Source organism: Schistocerca piceifrons, chromosome 9 (assembly GCF_021461385.2).
Source record: "Schistocerca piceifrons isolate TAMUIC-IGC-003096 chromosome 9, iqSchPice1.1, whole genome shotgun sequence".
Lineage (NCBI taxonomy): Eukaryota > Metazoa > Arthropoda > Insecta > Orthoptera > Acrididae > Schistocerca > Schistocerca piceifrons.
This window is the reverse complement of record NC_060146.1, coordinates 85,907,140-85,927,962: the sequence shown is the minus strand read 5'-3', so window position 1 is coordinate 85,927,962 and position 20,823 is coordinate 85,907,140. Positions and strand designations below refer to the sequence as shown.

The following is a 20,823-nucleotide window of genomic DNA, read 5'->3' as shown; positions in this document are numbered from 1 at the left end:
AATCAGTATTTTTGTAGCTATTACGTTTTCGGGAAATGCAACACCATAAACTTGCTAACGTGAGTGAAAGGGATTGCGAGTGACTGTGTTAAGACTAGCACGGGCTTCGCAGTGATACTTGTTCACCTAAGTTTCAGAATATATTAATTGAGGCCAAATTTTCAACCTTTCATTTCATATGAAAACTTTCTCCCGAAACGTAGATTAGTGACTTTAATTGCAGCCTGGTTCCCTCGAAGTACAGTGGGTTTCACTCGGCTTTCCTATTGATGATCTGCTGAGACAATATTCACAGGTAGGTGCAGGTCCGTCGTAAAGGGACGGAAAGAACCGCGCCGCCGCACGTCGGCCACTGCGTTGTCCGTGGTGAGAGGTAATCCCTGAAATTCGGTATTCTCGACACACTATTGACACTGTGAATCACGAAATACTGAATTTCGTAACAATTTCCGAAATGCATGCCTCATGCGTCTAGCTGCGAGTAACACTCCACGTTCGAAGTGTGTTAATTCCCGTCGCGGCCATAATTCCGTCAGAAACGTATTTACATGAACCACATGAGTACAAATGATAGCTCTACCTTTGCACTACCTCTTTATACCTTGTGTGCGCGATATTGCTGCGCCATCTTTACATGTTCACATCGCTATCCCACGACTTTTGTCACCTTAGCCGTGAACCTCTGTTCGACTGATCATGCAAATCCTTTTCCTCCTCTGACACTTACAATGACACTGTGTAAACCTCGAAGTTTTCATTAGTTCTATGAATTTTATGTTGTTGTTGTTGTTGTTGTTGTTGTTGTGGTCTTCAGTCCTCAGACTGGTTTGATGCAGCTCTCCATGCTACTCTATGCTGTGCAAGCTTCTTCATGTCCAAGTACCTACTGCAGCCTACATCGTTCTGAATCTGCTTAGTGTATTCATCTCTTGGTCTCCCTCTACGATTTATACCCTCCACGCTGCCCTCCAATACTAAATTGGTGATCCCTTGATCCCTCAGAACATGTCCTACCAACCGATCCCTTCTTCTAGTCAAGTTGTGCCACAAACTCCTCTTCTCCCCAAATCCTATTCAGTACCTCCTCATTAGTTATGTGATCTACCCATCTAATCTTCATCATTCTTCTGTAGCACCACATTTCGAAAGCTTCTATTCTCTTCTTGTCTAAACTATTTATCGTCCATGTTTCACTTCCATACATGGCTACACTCCATACAAATACTTTCAGAAACGACTTCCTGACACTTAAATCAATACTGGATGTTAACAAATTTCTCTTCTTCAGAAACGCTTTCCTTGCCATTGCCAGTCTACATTTTATATTCTCTCTACTGCTCCCCAAATAGCAAAACTCATTTACTACTTTAAGCGTTTTATTTTCTAATCTAATTCCCGCAGCATCACCCGATTTAAATCGACTACATTCCATTATTCTCGTTTTGCTTTTGTTGATGTTCATCTTATATCCTCCTTTCAAGACACTGTCTATTCCATTCAACTAAACGCCAAGTCAATCAAAAAATACATACCGACTTGACGAAAAGGCATTAGCACCGTGGGTCAAGAAGCTCACTACCTGAGAATAGGATTTGCCTGGAAGATTCCAATATTGTAATACAGGGTAGGCATGAAGTTTTCGCCCTGATCACAAAAATTTATTTCTAGGTACAGCTATGCGGTTTGGTAATAGTGGTAGTGTAACTCGTGCAGTTTTAATGGCTGTACAGAGTGATTCAAATAGAAAGAACAGATTTAGTTGTTTATTGCAGACTAAGTATAACAGATAGAAATACATTGCGCATGTTACTGGGCAGAGGAAGGTTTAAAGTTTTGACACAGCTGCGATGTTGCTTTTTTGTGGCGACATGGAGAATATACCACAACAGAAATGATTTTGTGTGTTGGAATTTGCGCGATGTCAATCCGCCGTCGATTCAGCAAAAATCCGCCTCTGGACAACCAAATTTATGACTGGTATACAAAATCCGCGGAGGATGGTTGCGTATGCAAAGAGAAGAGCATTGGTCGCCACGCACGTCTGATGAAAATGTCGAGCGTATCCGAGATGCGCTCACACGGAGCCCTCGGAAGTCCACAAGACGGGTAAGCCAGGAACTTCTACTTGCTCAGACAACGCTGTGGTGTGTTCTGAAATGACGGCTGCATATAAAGCCTCACAAGTTGCAGTTACTGCAGCAATTACATCCCGGCACCGTAACATAAGTTACTAATTTTCGTATTTCAGTTATCCACGATATGGTAGAGGACACTTTTCGCAAACGACTTATCTTTTCGGACGAATCGACGTTTCATCCATTGGGTAAAGTGAAGCAACATAATATAAGAACTTGCAGGCTACAATATTCTGTCGTCGTCGTCGAACATAAAAAAGACTCACCGAAACTGAATGTGTTTTGTGCCGTTTCTGTTCACAGAGTTTACGGATCTTTTTTTTGTGGAGGAACCTGTGACAGGAACGTCATACCTGGACCTTGTAATTGGCAAGATGGGCGGTGCCGTCAATCAACTTGAAGGAGCAGGTGAACATTAACTACGTAAACATAAAGTGAAGTATTATTATTTTGTTACAAAACTGCTAATATGACGACAATAATGAGGTATATTGTCACAGAACTATATTATAAACACTTTTCATTTTTCATACTATGTTTTTCATCTATGTATACGTGCGATGCGTAAAATATCGATATACAACCAAGGCTGGCAGTACTGTACCGTTTGTAAGCTCTGTGAACAGGAGCCAGTTGTTGGCGGGTGTAGAGACAATGGGCAGTTGGTGTTGGGACGTCTTGTAATACGCATGCTTTGAGAAGGTCAAGGATAGAGGGAACGAAATGATGTATTGGAAAAGCAGTTGCTTTGAAAATTATTGAATATCGTCATGATCAGCATTTATAAAATAAAAGCTGGAAATTTTACTATGTGTCAGTTCTTACGCAGCAAAATACACACCCTGGGCCTCAAATTGATGTAACAAACAGCGGATGGCGAGATTCATCACTGGACGACGAGCGTGCAACAACGACCAATAAAGGTAAGAAAGTGATGCCACCTATCCTTCTCCATGTCTTCAACCCTGTATGTACTCTGTTGTTAGAGTAAACAGCGTGACGGGGACTTGGGGTCGACTAGGCACACCAGGGAGACCACACAGGTTTAAAATGATAATTTGTAGCTTAATATACTACTACTGATAATAATTAATATTTGTCCCCCGGAGAAAGAGGTGCATTACAACATGCTGAAAATTGGTTCTTTCCTCAACTTCACGAAGATTGCAATGATTTCATTTTTATGCTTGACGGCGGCTCTGCTTTACTTTCACCTTGAGGTGCGAATTTATCTTATCACTACATTCCACAACGCTCGATTGGCCAACAACTTCTCGTTCATTGCTTTTGACCTCCGATGTCACCAGATCACAGATGTTGGGATTTTTTTGTGTGGGGATGCATAAAAGTCATTGTTGCGCCTATGGCAGCTATTCTTACAAGAGCTGAGAAAACGAATTTTGAAGCTGTCGATTCATTAAACGGGAACCTGTTGATTCGTGTGTGGAATGAAATGGACTACCGTTTCGATGTTTCTCGAGCAACGCGTGGTGCTTATGTTCAGTTACGGTATAATGTCTGTGCGAACATAAAACTTTGAACCTTCGTCTATCTTGACTTCTCAAATAATAGAACGCAGTACGTTGTCCTCGATGGTCAGTGTTCATCGGAGGTGAGGGTATCATCTGGAGTGCCCCAGGGAAGTGTGGTAGGTCCGCTGTTGTTTTCTATCTACATAAATGATCTTTTGGATAGGGTGGATAGCAATGTGCGGCTGTTTGCTGATGATGCTGTGGTGTACGGGAAGGTGTGGTCGTTGAGTGACTGTAGGAGGATACAAGATGACTTGGACAGGATTTGTGATTGATGTACAGAATGGCAACTAAATATAGATAATTGTAAATTTATGCAGATGAATAGGAAAAAGAATCCTGTAATGTTTGAATACTCCATTAGTGGTGTAGCGCTTGACACAGTCATGTCGATAAATATATGGGCGTAACATTGTAGAGCGATATGAAGTGGGACAAGCATGTAATGGCAGTTGTGGGGGAGGCGGATAGTCGTCTTCGGTTCATTGGTAGAATTTTGGGGAGATGTGGTTCACCTGTACAGGAGACCGCTTATAAAACACTAAACTGACCTATTCTTGAGTACTGCTCCAGCGTTTGGGATCCCTATCAGGTCGGATTGAGGGAGGACATAGAAGCAATTCAGAGGCGGTCTGCTAGATTTGTTACTGGTAGGTTTGATCATCATGCGAGTGTTACGGAAATGCTTCTGGAACTCGGGTGGGAGTCTCTGGAGGAAAGGAGGTGTTCTTTTCGTGAATCACTACTGAGGAAATTTACAGAACCAGCATTTGAGACAGACTGCAGTACAATTTTACTGCCGCCCACTTATATTTCGCGGAAAGACCACAAAGATAAGAGAGATTAGGGCTCGTACAGAGGCATATGTTGTTGTTGTTGTTGTTGTGGTCTTCAGTCCTGAGACTGGTTTGATGCAGCTCTCCATGCTACTCCATCCTGTGCAAGCTTCTTCATCTCACAGTAGGTACTGCAGCCTGCACCTTCTGAATCTGATTAGTGTATTCATCTCTTGGTCTCCCTCTACGATATGTACCATCCACGCTGTCCTCCAATGCTAAATTTGTGATCCCTTGATGCCTCAGAACATGTCCTCCCAACCGATCCCTTCTTCTAGTCAAGTTGTGCCACAAACTCCTCTTCTCCCCAGTTCTATTCAATACTTCATCATTAGTTATGTGATCTACCCATCTAATCTTCAGCATTCTTTTGTAGCACCACATTTCGATAGCTTCTATTCTCTTCTTATCCAAACTATTTATCGTCCATGTTTCACTTCCATACATGGCTACACTCCATACAAATACTTTCAGAAACGACTTCCTGACACTTAAATCTATACTCGATGGTAACAAATTTCTCTTCTTCAGAAACGCTTTCCTTGCCATTGCCAGTCTACATTTTATATCCTCTCTACTTCGACCATCATTAGTTATTTTGCTCCCCAAATAGCAAAACTCCTTTACTACTTTAAGTGTCTCATTTCCGAATCTAATTCCCTCCGCATCACCCGACTTAATTCGACTACATTCCATTATCCTCATTTTGCTTTTGTTGATGTTCATCTTATATCCTCCTTTCAAGACACTGTCCATTACGTTCAACTGCTCTTCCAAGTCCTTTACTGTCTCTGACAGAATTACAATGTCATCGGCGAACCTCAAAGTTTTTATTTCTTCTCCATGGATTTTAATACCTACTCCGAGGTTTTCTTTTGTTTCCTTTACTGCTTGCTCAATATACAGATTGAATAACATTGGGGAGAGGCTACAACCCTGTCTCACTCCTTTCCCAATCACTGCTTCCCTTTCACGCCCCTCGACTCTTATAACTGCCCTCTGGTTTCTGTACAGAGGCATACAGGCAGTCATTTTTCCCTCGTTCTGTTTGGGATTGGAACAGGGAGAGAAGATGCTAGTTGTGGTACGAGGTACCCTCCGCCACGCACCGTATGGTGGATTGCGGAGTATGTATGTAGATGTAGATGTATCCAGTGACACGAGCAACATGTCTATCTTTCTTAGTTCGTTTGCAAAAAAAACCTTAAATCTGTCCTTTCTTTTTGAATCACCCTTCACTTCAATATGTGCTCTAACTCTAGAGTGCACCTCACTTAATGAATTTTTACCACGGGTGGTGTTGCAACAAGATGGGGTTATTTGTTCATTTCCCGACAGATGGATTGGTAGAAAAGGTCGAATATCTCGACCACCATTGTGGTGTGCGTACTGTAAGATCTTCAATACACGCACCATCAGATTATTTGACTTGTCACTCTAACGAAGTAGGCGAGTGTCAGCAATATGTCTCGTGGTCTTATCGAGGCGTGTTTATCTTCTGCCGTTAGGTCAGACAATAGAAATGCCACTTGCACGCTTAGAGTAGCAGATTGACGGTGACCAACTTTAAACAGAGCTGGATTAATTTTCACACATATTAATTACAATAATAACAAGCATAAAAATTACTTAACTTGGTTGTGGATGCTATTTACAATTGACAATCTGAAGTTCTTTTGGTATTGGTACCTTAATCTTTTTCTCACATGTCTGATACTTGACAAAAGTGTCTGTACATTTATCTTCATGGCTATGTACAGGAATATGGTAATCTTATTAGGCGCAGACTGAAACTTGACTATAGACTGGTACAGACAAATGTAGAACTCTTACAGACTGTTGCAGAGAAATGCAGACTGGTATAGACTAATGCAGACTGGTACAGGTTGGTGCAGACCTACTAATCGGAGGTCTGTACACTCGTTATAATACCTCGCGCGTTCATGTATCACTGCGCGAGTGTGATATGCGAGAAGAAAAGGTTCTACGTTAGCAGCAATCTCATTGGCTGCATTGCATATTAATACACGGATCGGCGGAAGCAGAATTTGGTCCGTCTCTCTAAGACAGCGCCATCTCGTAGTGCGGAGACGGACGAGCGCTGCACCTGCGCTGTTGTGCTTAGCGGGGCGCGCTCTAGTGGGAAAGTTGTGTACGCGCTGACTACGCGGAACTATGTAGACAACAACCACATTCACCAGACGTAATCCCTGTTGACGTTAAGGATAACATGTTTAGTTAACCAGTTTCTTATGTGCAAATTCTTACGGCACGAATACGAGATGCTGTACAGACAGTGAGGAAAGAGATGATGTGAAACACACGGAGAGGAATTGAGTATCGCCTTCAGTCAGCAAACGGAGCACATGCGGGAGTGTATCCGTAGAAAACTTTACCACAAGTTCAGCTACCATTTGCAACAAGCCGGACAGCTGTATGCAGCATAGCTCCTTAGAAACAACTTTTTATAATCGTTGTGTACATAGTTCTGCGTAGTCAGCGCGTACACAACTTCCCCACTAGAGCGCGCCCCGCTAAGCACAACAGCGCAGGTGCAGCGCTCGTCCGTCTCCGCACTACGAGATGGCGCTGCCTTAGAGAAGGACCAAATTCTGCTTCCGCCGAGCCATGTATTAATATGTAACGGAACCAATGAGATTGCTGCTAACGTAGAACCTTTTCTCTTCGCGGATCACACTCGCCCAGTGATACCTGAACGTGTGAGGTATTATAACGAGTGTACAGACCTCCGATTAGTCAGTCTGCATTAGTCTATTGTCAAGTTTCAGTCTGCACCTAATAAGATTATCATATTCCTGTACATTGCCATGAAGATAAATGTATAGACACTTTGTCAAGTATCAGAGATATGTGAGAATAAGATTAACGTACCAAGACCAAAGGAACTTCAGATTGTCAATTGTAAACAGCATCTAGACTCATGTTACGTAATGTCTATGCTTTTTATTATTTTAATAAATGTGTGTGAAAATTAATCAAGTTCTGCTTAAAGTTGGTCACCGTCAATCTGCTACTCTAAGCATGTGAGTGGCATTTCTATCGTCTGACCTAACGGCAGAAGATAAACACGCCACGATAAGACCACGACACATATTGCTGACACTCGCCTACTTCGTTAGAGCGGCAAGTCAAATAATCTGATGGTGTGTGTACCGAAGTTCTTACAGTACGCACACCACAGTAATAGTGGACAGAGTTGACGCTCGCCCTGTACGGTAGCAGCCACGTGTAGGGAGCCAACAACTGACAGTCCTCGGCTGAGAGCAGATGGCCGGCTCACCTGCATCATGTCGTCGATCTCGCGGATGACCTCGTCGGCGGTCTTGATGGGCTCCTTGTCGGCGTTGAGGCCCGACAGGATGAGCGCGTGCATGTCCAGGTCGCTGGCCACCGCCTCGTCCTCCGAGCTCAGGTCCAGGGGGTCCTCGTCAGGGGACAGCTTGTCCTGCGAGAGAAGCACACGGGTAAGTATTGGACAGAGGCACGGCGCGCAGCGTGCGAGCCAAACGTGCGAAAGCCTCGCTTTGCTGACGCTGATTCTTCATACTCTGCTACTACATTCAATTTGTTTGCGCATATGTATAACTAAATGGCTCATACAGCCACCTGGTCCAGTGGCAGACTGCCCATCTAACGCCTTCCAGGGGCAACAAAGCTATGGCTTCCAGTATTCCATATACTGTGTGGTTGCAATTAAAATGATGCTACTCACAGAAGTGCAGTGGGCGCTGTACTTATCGTATGGCTCCGAAACTTGATAGATCTGCTGATGTGAAACTTCGTGGCAGTCTAGACCGAGACTGGAACTCGGGACTTTTGCCTTTCGCGTGCTCTACCACTTGCCCGTGAAAGGCAAAGGTCCCGTGCTCCAGTCTCGGTACGACACACAGTTTTAATCTGCCAGGAAGTTTCATATCAGCGCACACTCCGCTGCAGAGCGAAAATCTCATTCTGGAAACATCCCCCAGGCTGTGCCTAAAGCCGTCGGCACACGGACCGTGCTGTCGAACGTTAACGTTGAGCGTGCCAAGTTCAACGTGCTGCTGAACGCTCAGGAACGATGCGACTTGTGCATACGGTACGTGAGCCATAACGTGGTAAACGCGATCGCAACGCTCTCCAGCGGCAGTTGAGGGATGTTTCTAGTTCGTAAATCACACTGATTACTCAACGGGCGAGCGTAAAATTCCCACGTTAGCTCTATTAAAACGCACATTTCCTCCTTCGTCCACGAAAAGGAAAGTACCATGTCCAATCAATAAGGACACTGGCTTATAAAAGTTCCATTACAAACAGTGCAGTACAAATTTGGAATACCTCTCCACATAAGATAAACATTATTTCATCATTCCCACATTTTAATAAAATCACAAGGTGAGTCTGTGGTGTCACCGCCAGACACCACACTTGCTAGGTGGTAGTTTAAATCGGCCGCGGTCCATGTAGTACATGTCGGACCCGCGTGTCGCCACTGTGATCGCAGACCTAGCGCCACCACCAAGGCAGGTCTCGTGATACGAGAGTGGACTCGACCCCAGTTGTACGAGAACCAAGCTACCGCCCAGTTGTACGTGAACCTAGCTATCGCCCAGTTGTACGAAGCCTTTCTCTCTCATTAGCCGAGAGACAGAATAGCCATCAGCTAAGTTAATGGCTACGAACTAGCAAGGAGCCAATTGTATCAGTGCCTATAGCTTACGAGTATTCAAGAGAGATGTATTCCAAGAACTAAATAAAAGATAAGTAAAAAGCATCTACATACTTTTCTTCTTATTCATTTATAAGTTCTCATGTTCCAGACTTCACGCCCGTCTGCTTATTGCCGTTCGTGCACTATCGGCCACAGCGTTAGTTTAGCATTCCTTTTCAGCAATCAACATCACGGTGTCGGTCCAGCTACCGACACTACAATTAATGGCGACGAGGGAAAAGTGACCTTTTTTCTGCTTGCTTACATTTATTTCTGATTGCTTACATTTAATTGTGTCATGGCTTCGCCACATTCTCCAGATGTACTGTCCGAATTTTATCGCTTGCAGAATCAGCAGACGCAGGCGTTACTGGATGCCCTTGGACAGCTCGTCCAGGGTCAACGTGCGCTGCACACCGATGCGGCCGCCGCCGCTTCTTCGCTACCGCTGCCACTGAACGCTGTTGCACCTCCCTTTCGACCATACGTGGCAGCCGATGAGACGTGGCAAGAGTGGTCTCGTCAGTTCGCCTTCCACCTTGCTGCCTACAGAATTCAAGGTAATGAGCGGCAGCCGTTTTTGCTTTCTTGTGTCGGTGTGTCCACATACCGTGTGATAGTGAAATTGTTTCCCCGACGCGACGTAGCAACTTTGTCATACGAGGAAATTTTGTCTGCATTAGATGCCTATTTCAAAGAAACAGTTAATGTGGTTGCAAAACGGTATACGTTTTTTCGTACAAAACGTACGGCCGGTCAAACTAATAGGGAGTGGGTAGCAACATTGCAAGGACTTCCTAGGGACTGTGCCTTTGAATGTGACTGTGGTCTTTCTTATTCAGATACAATGGTGCGTGATGCAATTGCACAGAACGTTTCTGATGTTCGCATACGGGAGCAAATTTTGAAACTAGTTAATCCCTCCCTTCAACAAGTGATAGACATATTGGATAGACAGGACACACTGGACTGTGCTCAGGAATCTTTTGCAACTTCGCCAGCCGTGTGTAACATTAACCGGCCCGCTGGACGCGCTGCGCGGCCCGGTAACGGGGCCTCGCGCACGGACGCACAGCGACCGCCGCGTGCTAAGCCAGGTGTGCCGCGCCAGCCCACAAATGTAGTGAAATCATGCCCGCGGTGTGCTACTAGACATTCGCGTGAACATTGCCCGTCACGCCAAGCTATTTGCTTTTTCTGCAATAAGAAAGGACATGTTCAAAGTGTTTGCCAGAAAAAGCTCAGATCAGACAATCACGATCATTCCAGGCCCTTTGCTTCGCGCCGGAATCGAACCAAGGACACTCAGGCTCGTGGACCTTCGCCTATGGACGTTCATGTCGTTAATTCCACTTCGTCCAGTGACACTTTCTCTAACTGTAACTGTGTTAGTCCCACAAAAACTGTGCGTCGACGTCGCCGGAAATCACGTCAATTAGCAAGTGATTCTGTACCAGTGTCTGTTCCAATTGCACAAAACAGTCGCTCTTGTCGTCAGCAGGACAATAAACTTTTTGTGGACTTAGACTTTGAAGGCAAAGTGATACCATTCCAGCTCGATACCGGAGCTGCAGTTTCATTGCTCAATCACGACACATACAAACAACTGGGCGCACCTCCGTTGCGTGCCGCAAATGTTAAGCTAACTACATATTCCGGACAGAAAATTCCTGTGTTAGGACAGTGCAGCCTTCTTGCAACATTCAAGGGACAAACAAAACTTGTGTCATTTTACGTTCTTCGTTCTTCTTCTGCAGTGAACTTGTTTGGTCTAGATTTGTTTCAGTTGTTCAACATGTCTATTGTAAATCAGGTCCTATCAGTGAATCAGACTGTGCCTACAGACAGTGTTTCTCGGCTGTGTGACGAATTTGCAGATATTTTTGCACCGGGCTTAGGTTGCGCTAAAAACTATGAAGCACATTTAGAACTGAAGGTAAACGCGCAACCGAAATTTTTCAGGGCGCGCAATGTTCCCCACGCATTGCGTGATGAGGTCGCAAGAACGTTACACGATCTCGAATCACAGGGTGTACTTGAACGTGTGCAAGCTTCTCTCTGGGCCTCACCCTTAGTCATTTTGCCAAAACCTTCCGGAAAATTGAGACTTTGCGTGGACTTCAAGGCCACAGTGAATCCACAGCTAGTGACTGCTACTTTTCCTTTGCCCCGCCCGGAAGATCTTTTTGCTAAACTGTGCCCGGGAAAATATTTTTCAAAGTTGGACCTAGCCGATGCGTACTTGCAAATACCGGTGGACGACGAATCCCAGCGCGTATTGGTCGTTAACACGCATCTTGGATTGTACCGCTTCAAAAGACTGCCATTCGGGTGTGCATCCGCCCCTGCCTTGTTTCAGCAATATTTACAAACTGTTTGTGCGTCGGTCCCTACTGCAGCAAACTATCTGGACGATATAGTGATCTCCGGACGGACAGAAGAAGATCATCTTGCGAATTTACGAACATTATTTCAGGTCTTGCGGCAAAATGGTCTTCGCTTGAGGAAGGACAAATGTGTGTTTTTTGCTCGTGACTTACCATACCTGGGACATGTCATTAATGCCCAAGGCATACATCCGAGTCCAGAGCACCTCCGTGCCATACAAGAATTGCCTTCCCCTCAAAATCTGAAACAGCTACAGAGTGTGTTGGGTAAAATTAACTATTATCATAAATATGTGCGCAATGCCTCTTCCATTTCAGCTCCGCTTCATCGCTTACGCCGTAAAGGTGTTCCGTTCGTCTGGACGACGGAATGCGAACGCGCCTTTCGCCAGTTGAAATCGGCGTTGCTTTCTAATACTTGCCTTACGCCATTCGATCCCCAGACACCCCTTTTGTTGATGGTAGATGCATCGGATTTCGGGATCGGTGCTGTGCTTGCGCACAAAGTTGGCTCACATGATCGCCCTATTGCCTTTGCGTCCAAATTGCTCTCGTCTGCGCAAAGAAATTATTCACAGATAGAGAAAGAAGCGTTGGCTCTCGTGTTTGGTGTTACTAAGTTCCATGATTTCTTGTATGGTCGTCACTTTACCATCATCACAGACCACAAACCTTTGACATCGCTTTTTCATCCGACCAAGCCTGTACCTCCACGTACAGCGCAGAAATTCATTCGCTGGTCTATTTTCCTCTTGCAGTACCGCTACGATATCTTGTATCGGTCCACTGCTAAGCACGGAAACGCCGATGCGTTGTCCCGTTTGCCTGTTGCTGAGGATAAAGCATTCGATTCTTCCGAACTTGCTTGCATGTTCATTGATTCGGAAACCGATGAAGTGGTCGAATCGTTTCCGATTGATTTTCGTCGTGTCGCTACAGCCACAGCTGCTGACCCTGTCCTTGCTACTGTTTTACGTTTTGTTGCTACGCAATGGCCTTTGTCAAAGTCTCGGATCGAGGATCCGTTGGTTCGCCGATTTTTTGCTCACAAGGAGAGACTTTTTGTTCGACGTGGTGTTTTGTTGTTGCGTTCTGATAATGATCAGTCCAGAGTCGTGGTCCCACGTTCGTTACAGTCCTCTGTTTTACGGCTTCTTCATCAAGGACATTGGGGTATAGTGCGAACGAAACAACTTGCTCGTCAGCACTGTACTTGGTTCGAAATCGATGCTGCGATTACGAATATGTGTTCTTCGTGCCCGGCGTGTGCCGAACAACAATCCGCACCGCCGCGGAAAGTCTTTGCGTGGCCAAAAGCCACTTCCCCTTGGCAACGCTTGCACATTGATTTTGCTGGTCCATTCTGGAATGCTCGATGGTTGGTTCTGGTCGACGCCTTCAGTAATTTTCCTTTTGTTGTCCGGATGTCTTCCACGACGTCCTCCGCCACCATCCAAGCGTTGTCTGCTATCTTTTGCATTGAAGGTCTTCCGCAGACTATTGTTTCCGACAATGGCCCACAATTCATGTCCGCAGAATTCCAGTCTTTCTGCCAGGCCAATGGTATTCAACATCTGACATCCGCGCCGTTTTCGCCTCAGTCCAACGGTGCCGCTGAACGATTGGTCCGGACTTTCAAGTCACAGATGTTGAAATTGAAAGAGTCGCATTCTCGGGAGGACGCATTGTTGCTCTTTTTGTCTTCGGATCGCTCTCAGCCCCGAGATGGGCGCTCGCCGGCTGAGTTGCTCCACGGTCGTCCTCATCGCACCTTGATGTCTTTGCTGCATCCGCTGCATCTGGTTCCTGTGCAGCGGCAGACTCCTGCTTTTGCTCCAGGCGACGTTGTATTTTATCGCAACTATCGAGGTTCACGGCGTTGGCTCGCAGGGCGCATTCTTCGCTGCCTCGGCCGCGCGATGTATATGGTTTTGGGGGCCTCTGGTGAGGTGCGTCGGCATCTCAATCAGCTGCGCCTCTGTCGTCGCTCGGGTTCTGCCGCTCCCCGTCTGCTTTCAGCGACGGTGCCGTCCGGTCAGCGCCCTGGGGAACCATCTACTGGCTCGCCTCATCCCCAGGTGTTACCGACGATGCCTTCCATTTTGCCCCATGGCGACGCGCCGCCGCCGCCGCAGCAGCAGCAGCAGCAGCAGCCGCCGCCGCCGCCGACCGCATTCGACGCCTCGTTGCAGCCGCCAAGCGCCTCCCAGGGTCACGCGCCGCCGATCGCTTCCCGTGACCAGCTGTCCTCCGCCATGGAACGCCCGCCCGCTCCGGACCACATGACGTCATCGCGCGTCGGCTACCCCGACGCAATGGAGGTCGACCCTTCACTACCTCCTGTCTCTTTACGGGCGCATACACCGCATGTTGACGTGCACCCTGGACTAGTTTTGCAGGCGTTTCCTAGCTCCCCTCGGACCGGATGGCCGGGTGCGGGTGGCACAGCCTCGCCTGTTGTTAGGCTCCCCACCTCATCGCATACGTCAACATGTGGTCCTCCCCACGGCGGGCGGAAGCCTTATTACACGACCGTTCGCCGATTTGCGGGGGAGGAATGTGGTGTCACCGCCAGACACCACACTTGCTAGGTGGTAGTTTAAATCGGCCGCGGTCCATGTAGTACATGTCGGACCCGCGTGTCGCCACTGTGATCGCAGACCTAGCGCCACCACCAAGGCAGGTCTCGTGATACGAGAGTGGACTCGACCCCAGTTGTACGAGAACCAAGCTACCGACCAGTTGTACGCGAACCTAGCTATCGCCCAGTTGTACGAAGCCTTTCTCTCTCATTAGCCGAGAGACAGAATAGCCATCAGAAGTTAATGGCTACGAACTAGCAAGGAGCCATTTGTATCAGTGCCTATAGCTTACGAGTATTCAAGAGAGATGTATTCCAAGGAATTATTAAAAGATAAGTAAAAAGCATCTACATACTTTTCTTCTTATTCATTTATAAGTTCTCATGTTCCAGACTTCACGCCCGTCTGCTTATTGCCGTTCGTGCACTATCGGCCACAGCGTTAGTTTAGCATTCCTTTTCAGCAATCAACATCACGGTGTCGGTCCAGCTACCGACACTACAGAGTCTTACTTGATAACTGTTCCTACCAAGTAGCAGAATCTTTGCAACTTGTGAATTACGAAGCGTAAAAGAAAAAGGAGCAAAATATCGTTATACAAGTAGCGCAAGCTGTCCTGTAGATTAAGCCTACCGAATAAAGTCACCCCTCAAAAAAAAGGAACTTATATTTACATAGCATCAAATATTATAGTATATACTTATATTAAACTAATAATAAAGTGTCAGAACCTAATAAAAACGCGAATCTTAAGAAAAAAAATTTGGGAGTGTCAAGTAGCGAACCACCGCCGTCAATAAAATTCTTGGTCTGGGAGACTGACGCTACCCATTACTCTAAACCAACAACACATCTTGTGTCACTAATCACATTATGTTATGCCATGCTGAAAACCTTAATCGTAGACATCTTACTAACTGAAATTTAATTATAACAAATTGTACCAAGAACAATGCGTTTTGGGTGGATCTTCAGTGTGTCACTGCCTTCAAATAGCCTACTCTCATAATACGCAAGTTACAATAATTCTTTTGACACGAATATGATGTTTCTCATTATTTTATTGGAACGAATAACGCAGTTAACAACGGGTTTTCCAGTGATTCTTAATTTGCTGGTGCTCAGAAACGGCATATATACATATAGGCTTGAAATGAATGCCAATATGGCGCCTCACAACTCTGTACTGAAGGGAGGTAGCGTTGTGCCATCTCATTGGTCAACGCTCAGACGCACGCTCAGAATATCTGACATGCCAGCTATTGCTCTGCACGTTCGGAAAGACCCCCGAACATGGTATTCCACGGTATGACGTCAGAAGCTCGGCACGCTCAACGCTCAACGTTCGGATGCACGGTCCGTGTGCCGACGGCTTAAGCCATGTCTCCGCAACATCCTTTCTTCCAGGAGTGCTAGTTCTGCGAGGTTCGCAGGAGAGCTCTCGTGAAGTTTGGAAGGTAGGAGACGAGGTACTGGCAGAAGTAAAGCTGTGAGTATCGGGCGTGAGTCGTGCTTGGGTAGCTCAGTTGGTAGAGCACTTGCCCGCGAAAGGCAAAAGTCCCGACTTCGAGTCTCGGTCAGACATACAGTTTTAATCAGCCACGAAGTTTCATATCAGCGCACACTCCGCTTCAGAGTGAAAATCTCAATATGCTGATGTGCTAATGCGGAGCCGATTTACGCTGAAAATAAAAATTAGTTCCAGTTTTGGCTACCAGGTGCAAATCTGGTGCTGTGAATGCGTGAAAGGCGTATAGAAATGTTTCCATGTGTAATGGATGAGGAATCGGACGTGGGCACAAAAGGTCAAAGAAGTGTGAATATTGATTTTATTGTTAACTATCACTTACACGATGTGGAGACGTCGATGAAGCGCTCTACAGCGCCATACTTGCACCTGGTGGCAAAAACTGGAACTAATTCTTTTTAAAGCGTAAATCCGTTTCAAATTAACGCATTAGCATATCTGTCAAGTTTCGCTGCCACACAAGTGCAGCCCAGACTGTACCGCCGTAAGAAGCTGCACTTTAATTATGACCACCCAGTAATTACTGACATGATTTAAAAATTTAAAATGGTATCATAATCTACTTATTAAGACAAACGCTACGGTCGCAGGTTCGAATCCTGCCTCGGGCCTGGATGTGTGTGATGTCCTTAGGTTAGTTAGGTTTAAGTAGTTCTAAGTCTAGGGGACTGATAACCTCAGATGTTAAGTCCCATAGTGCTCACAGCCATTTTGAACAATAAAGACAAAAACAGTGTACGAGGGTGTGCTGAAAAGTAATGTCTCGGAATTTTTTATGTGAAAACTCTTACAGGTTTTTAAATAAAACAAATGTTATTAACAGCCGGCCGAAGTGGCCGTGCGGTTAAAGGCGCTGCAGTCTGGCACCGCGAGACCGCTACGGTCGCAGGTTCGAATCCTGCCTCGGGCATGGATGTTTGTGATGTCCTTAGGTTAGTTAGGTTTAACTAGTTCTAAGTTCTAGGGGACTAATGACCTCAGCAGTTGAGTCCCATAGTGCTCAGAGCCATTTTTTTTTTTTTTTTTTTTTTTTTGTTATTAACATGCCCTCTGTAGCGTGTCAACATGGCGGTGTGTAACGTAGCTATGCCGCTGCGTGAGAAACAGCGTGCTGTAGTCGAGTTTGGAATTCGAAGAGTCCGTCCGCCTGCGGCAATCCGACGCCTTGGATTCAATGTCACCGATCATTACCCATATAGTCCCGACTTGGCCCCACCCGATTTTCATCTGTTTCCAGAACTTAACAAACACCTCCAAGGACTTCACTTTGATAGTGATGAACCGGTACAAGCAGAAGTAAGGTCCGTCAAGAAAGCCAAACATTCTACAGTGACGGTATCAACAAACTGGACTCTCATTGGGAGGAAAGAATGTTAATAACGTTTGTTTTATTTGAAAAGATTTAAGAGTTTTCAAGTAAAGAACTCGGGATCATTACTTTTGAAGACGCTCTCACTTACATGGCAGCGTAATTCACGGCGTGCAAATTACTCGAACTATATGCATTTAGTATTTTACAATGAGAACACTTAACGACTTCCAACAAACTTTATACCTAATCTGATATCTTTTCGAAACTTTTTCTCGCTGACAACGTCCTGCAAGATGATAGAAAGGAAAAATTTTACCGTTTCTGGATTTTCGCTGTTCATGTAGCTAAACTATAACGTCAGTCATGGCGTTTTAATTTATTACTAATTTATTACCGACTCTATTCGCAGCGCAGTTTGCAGACACTACCCGCATGTACCACTCAATGTGCTTGCAAAATCACATCATTGAAAGACACAATGTTCAGGTGATATGTCATAAACATTCAAATGAGTGAAAAACTAACTTCATCTTAAAGCAGTGCGCCAACTGTCCACATCACACTCACCCAGTTTGTGGCAATGACAGCGACTTCCAACAAACACTAACATAATTTCAAACCTTTTCTAAACTATTTTTCGCTTACAGCCCCACAAAATAAAGGAAAACGGTTTGTCGCTCGCTGAATGTTCATTGTTCATGCGGTAAAACCAGTTTTGGGTTTGACTTTTCGATTAGCCTACGGCTGAATAATCTGAAACCAAAACAGTAAACACAGTCAGAGTTTTGCGTCTTCAACTATAAAGATTTTATATGCTTAACGTCAAATATTAAAAACACTTACTCATTTGTGAAACAATCTGACGTTTGAAGCGGTTTCATAAGCAGAAATTCGATTCTTTAATGAAGTTGAGACAGAATTTCGAAAAACTTTGTCCCCTCCCCCCCCCCCCCCCCCCGTTTTATGCGTGACCCAATAGAAGAAATAACAGCCGCGCGGAGCGGCCGAGTGGTTTGAGGCGCCATGTCACGGACTGCGCGACCCCTCCCGCCGGAGGTTCGAGCCCTCCCTCGGGCATGTGTGCGTTGTTCTTAGCATAAGTTAGTTTAAGTTGGTTTCAGTAGTGTGTAAGTCTAGGGACTGATGACCTCAGCTGCTTGGTCCCTTAGGAATCCACATGCACAAAAGAAATAACATATCATCATTCAATCTGTAAAGGAATAAATTTGGGCCAGATTAATTTTAAAACAACGCCTTTGTTACGGTAACTGCTGGTCGTCAGCAAGAGCCGGTGCCCGTTAAAGAAGATCCTCACTTTGAAGAGCGGTGCCGTGAGCGGAGGGACATCTTTCTAGGGAGGGGAGGGGGGCGGAGCTTAGGCCGGTCTTCCACTATCAGATTTCTTTGCCAAAATTGATATGTCAAAGAAATTTGATGGTGCAAGAGGGAACTTTGTGAAATCTCCCCTGTCGTCAAATAAATATGATTAATTTGATCTCTAAAAGTCGTTCGTCTTCTGTTCACAGCAAAGTGAAATGTAGGCGCTGGGAGCGCTCAGTGTGTTTGTAAACATAGGCAGGTGGAATATGCTGCAGGTGACTTCATGTCCGCAATCACAGCCACAGCCATCCACCTCTCACCTGGAAACATCCAGGCAGCTTTTCAGCAAGCCGGAATAGAAGATGTGTTCACACTCTAAGGGGAATGATGACCTCAGAAGTTAAGTCCCATAGTGCTCAGAGCCATTTGAACCACTTTGCTTTATACGTTTCTGAGATTATTTTGGGTGAAATTACAATGAAATGAACACCCTTAGCTGCTTACATGCGTTGACATACGTCAACGGGGACAGATGAAAAAGTGTGCCCAGACCGGGACTCGAACCTGGTATCTCCTGCTTACATGGCAGACGCTCTATCCATCTGAGCCACCGAAGACACAGAGGATAGCGCGACTGCAGGATTTATCTCTGGCACGCCTGCCGCGAAACCCACATTCTCAACGTATTGTCCCGCACTACATTCGTAGTGCCCCCGCCCATTATACTCATTACTCGCGGCGCGTTGCCGATTCCCGTAAGAGTTCGGGCGCTGTTTGTGCATTCGCACAGATAAAGAAGATGGTCAAGTGGCTGGTGAGCCTTAACTATATATTTACTAAGATGGTATCTGTTCTTTCGGACATGTCCGAAGAAGGGACAGGATGATAGGCTACGTATTAAGACACCAGGGAGCAACATCTGTGCTTGGAGAGGGAGCTGTAGAGGAAAAGACGGAGACTGGAATACATGGAACAAATAACTGAAGATGCTTGGTGTCCGCCCGGCATCACCGGTTTACATAATGAGGCCGCCCGCGTTTAATGGTTGTGATTAGGGAGCTCCCGTGAGAACTAGTGAAGTGCGTCGCGCCGAGATAAAGCATCCGAGTGTGCTTATTCGTGCCATCAGAGCCACGCGCCACCGATCTATTCCGAGGAGAATCAATGCCGTCATTCTCGTGATAAGCGACAACTCGAGCTGGCAGCGGGCAAAGCCTAACTACCGTGACACGGCAGTCGGGCTCCAGGAAGGCGTGTGCATCCACAAGGCCCGACCTCCATTTCAGACGTTCCTTCGGCTCCGTCCTAGAGATGAATGATGTTGCCAGATCAGCGTTGCTGCTGATGATAATCGATCCAAAAAGAGCGATCTTAAAAGATGGATTTATAGAGTAACACAATGAGCTACACACAAATACATCCAGTATTATACTGTACAGGGTGTATCAAAAGGAATCATCCTATATGTCACGTCTATATTTCTGAAACTAATAAAAATATACAATGAATTTTGTTTTTCGATGAACGGGAAACTCAATTTTTTTTCATACCTTTTCATAGGTGTTCAATATGGCCCCCGTGAGAAGCGCGGCATACGTTCACGCAGTATTCAAATTGTTCCCACACTGCAGCGAGCTTGTTATGAGTTACAGCCTCACAGCTGCTGTTATGCCATGTCTCAGATCAGTCATTATTCTTGGTAACGGAGCCACATAAACAGAATCTTTTATAAACCCCCACAGGATATAATCACATACAGTCAAGTCCGGCGACCTTGGAGGCCAGTAATGTAAGGCGGGACCATTTGGTCCAGTGCGTCCGACCCATCGTTCAGTAATCCTTTGATTTGAAAATTCCCGCTCTTCCATCTACATCTACATCTACATACATACTCCGCAATTCACCATACGGTGCGTGGCGGAGGGTACCTCGTACCACAACTAACATCTTCTCTCTCTGTTCCACTCTCAAACAGAACGAGGGAAAAATGACTGCCTATATGCCTCTGTACGACCCCTAATCTCTCTTATCTTTGTGGTCTTTCCACGAAATATAAGTGGGCGGCAGTAAAATTGTACTGCAGTCAGTCTCAAATGCTGGTTCTCTAAATTTCCTCAGTAGCGATTCACGAAAAGAACGCCTCCTTTCCTCTAGAGACTCCCACCCGAGTTCCTGAAGCATTTCCGTAACACTCGCGTGATGATCAAACCTACCAGTGACAAATCCAGTAGCCCGCCTCTGAATTGCTTCTATGTCCTCCCTCAATCCGACCTGATAGGGATCCCAAACGCTCGAGCAGTACTCAAGAATAGGTCGTAGTAGTGTTTTATAAGCGGTCGCCTTTACAGATGAACCACATCTTCCCAAAATTCTACCAATGAACCGAAGACGACTATCCGCCTTCCCCACAACTGCCATTACATGCTTGTCTCCACTTCATATCGCTCTGCAATGTTACGCCCATATATTTATCGACGTGA

At 45.7% G+C, this 20,823-nt stretch overlaps 1 protein-coding gene across 1 annotated transcript in view; it reads right to left on the bottom strand.

Annotated features, from left to right (window-relative positions):
• Nucleotides 1-20,823, bottom strand: part of LOC124716979 (fasciculation and elongation protein zeta-2) — a 430,057-nt gene that overhangs the window by 71,747 nt on the left and 337,487 nt on the right. Inside the window, exon 3 of the mRNA XM_047243583.1 lies at nucleotides 7,805-7,969. Coding sequence (XP_047099539.1) covers nucleotides 7,805-7,969 — 165 coding nt within the window. The remainder of the gene's footprint in view (nucleotides 1-7,804; nucleotides 7,970-20,823) is intronic.